Source organism: Rhea americana, unplaced genomic scaffold, assembly GCF_003343005.1.
Source record: "Rhea americana isolate MKP2758 unplaced genomic scaffold, rheAme1 scaffold_151, whole genome shotgun sequence".
Taxonomy (NCBI): domain Eukaryota; kingdom Metazoa; phylum Chordata; class Aves; order Rheiformes; family Rheidae; genus Rhea; species Rhea americana.
The window spans coordinates 1,799,159-1,800,145 of record NW_028185606.1 but is presented as its reverse complement, the minus strand read 5'-3'; the positions used below and the strand labels follow the sequence as shown (position 1 = coordinate 1,800,145).

General features: G+C 70.6%; 1 protein-coding gene across 1 annotated transcript in view; it reads left to right on the top strand.

Annotated features, from left to right (window-relative positions):
• Nucleotides 1–787: 787 nt before the first annotated feature.
• Nucleotides 788–987, top strand: part of NMNAT2 (nicotinamide nucleotide adenylyltransferase 2) — a 25,371-nt gene continuing 25,171 nt past the window's right edge. Inside the window, exon 1 of the mRNA XM_085299602.1 lies at nucleotides 788–922. Coding sequence (XP_085155728.1) covers nucleotides 838–922 — 85 coding nt within the window. The 5' untranslated portion in view covers nucleotides 788–837. The remainder of the gene's footprint in view (nucleotides 923–987) is intronic.

Below are 987 nucleotides of genomic sequence, written 5' to 3'. Positions count from 1 at the left end.
ACGCGGACACTGGAAAAAGGACCCTGTGGAGCTGGCACGTGGGGCGAGCGGGGCTGCTGTTCTCCTCGTCTCATCCGCTCCCCAGCAGGGACCCTGGCACAGCTATGGTGTCCACGCGCTTTGTTTCATTTTGGACAGCTCAGCCTGCTGCCCTCGCCCTCCCGCCAGCCCCTCCGCAGCCCTCGGCCCGCACAGCCCGTYGGAGGGGGCTGCGTGCCATCACGGGCTGTTGGGTCCGAACTGGCATGTGCAGAGTGGGGTGACACTGGCAGYGCGGAGCACCCGGGGTGCCCAGCAGGGCTCTGCCGATGCCACGGAGCCAAAGGGAGGGCGGAGGGGACGGCAGCAAGGGAAACGTTTGCCTTAGCAGGAAGGCAAGAAACGCAGAGCTGTGCCGGCGGGGTGCGAGCCGCCAGGGCAGCCAGCGAGGAGGGAGAAAGGCGGCTGCAAAGCAGCTGGGGAGGCAGCGAGGCTGCAGCAGCAGCTACGCGATGGCACTTGGCCAGCTCCCAAGGAGACGGGGGCAGCGCAGCGGCTTTACTAGGTGAAAAAAGAGAAAGGGAAACCGGTGGGAGAAAATAACTGTGTGCCGAGGAAAGAAAGGCCGAGTTCAGGAGCCGGAGGGAGAGGCCGAGCGCCCCACGGCCACGCAGGGGCCCCCGGGTGGCGCGGGCCGAGCAGCCTCGGGGGGACGTGCGAGGCGGGAGCCGCTCCGGCGCGCCCCCGTGCGCGTGCCCGTGCGGGGCGGCGCCGCCTCGCTCGCTCCCGCCGCAGCCGCACCGAGACACAAAAAGCGGCGGGGGCCGGGGCCGGGCTGGGCAGGGCCGGGCCGGCACCATGACGGAGACCACCAAGACGCACGTTATCCTGCTGGCCTGCGGCAGCTTCAACCCCATCACCAAGGGCCACATCCAGATGTTCGGTGAGTGCCGGCGGGCGGAGCGCGCCCGGGCCGGGCCGGGCCGGGCCGGGCCGGGGGGAGGGAGG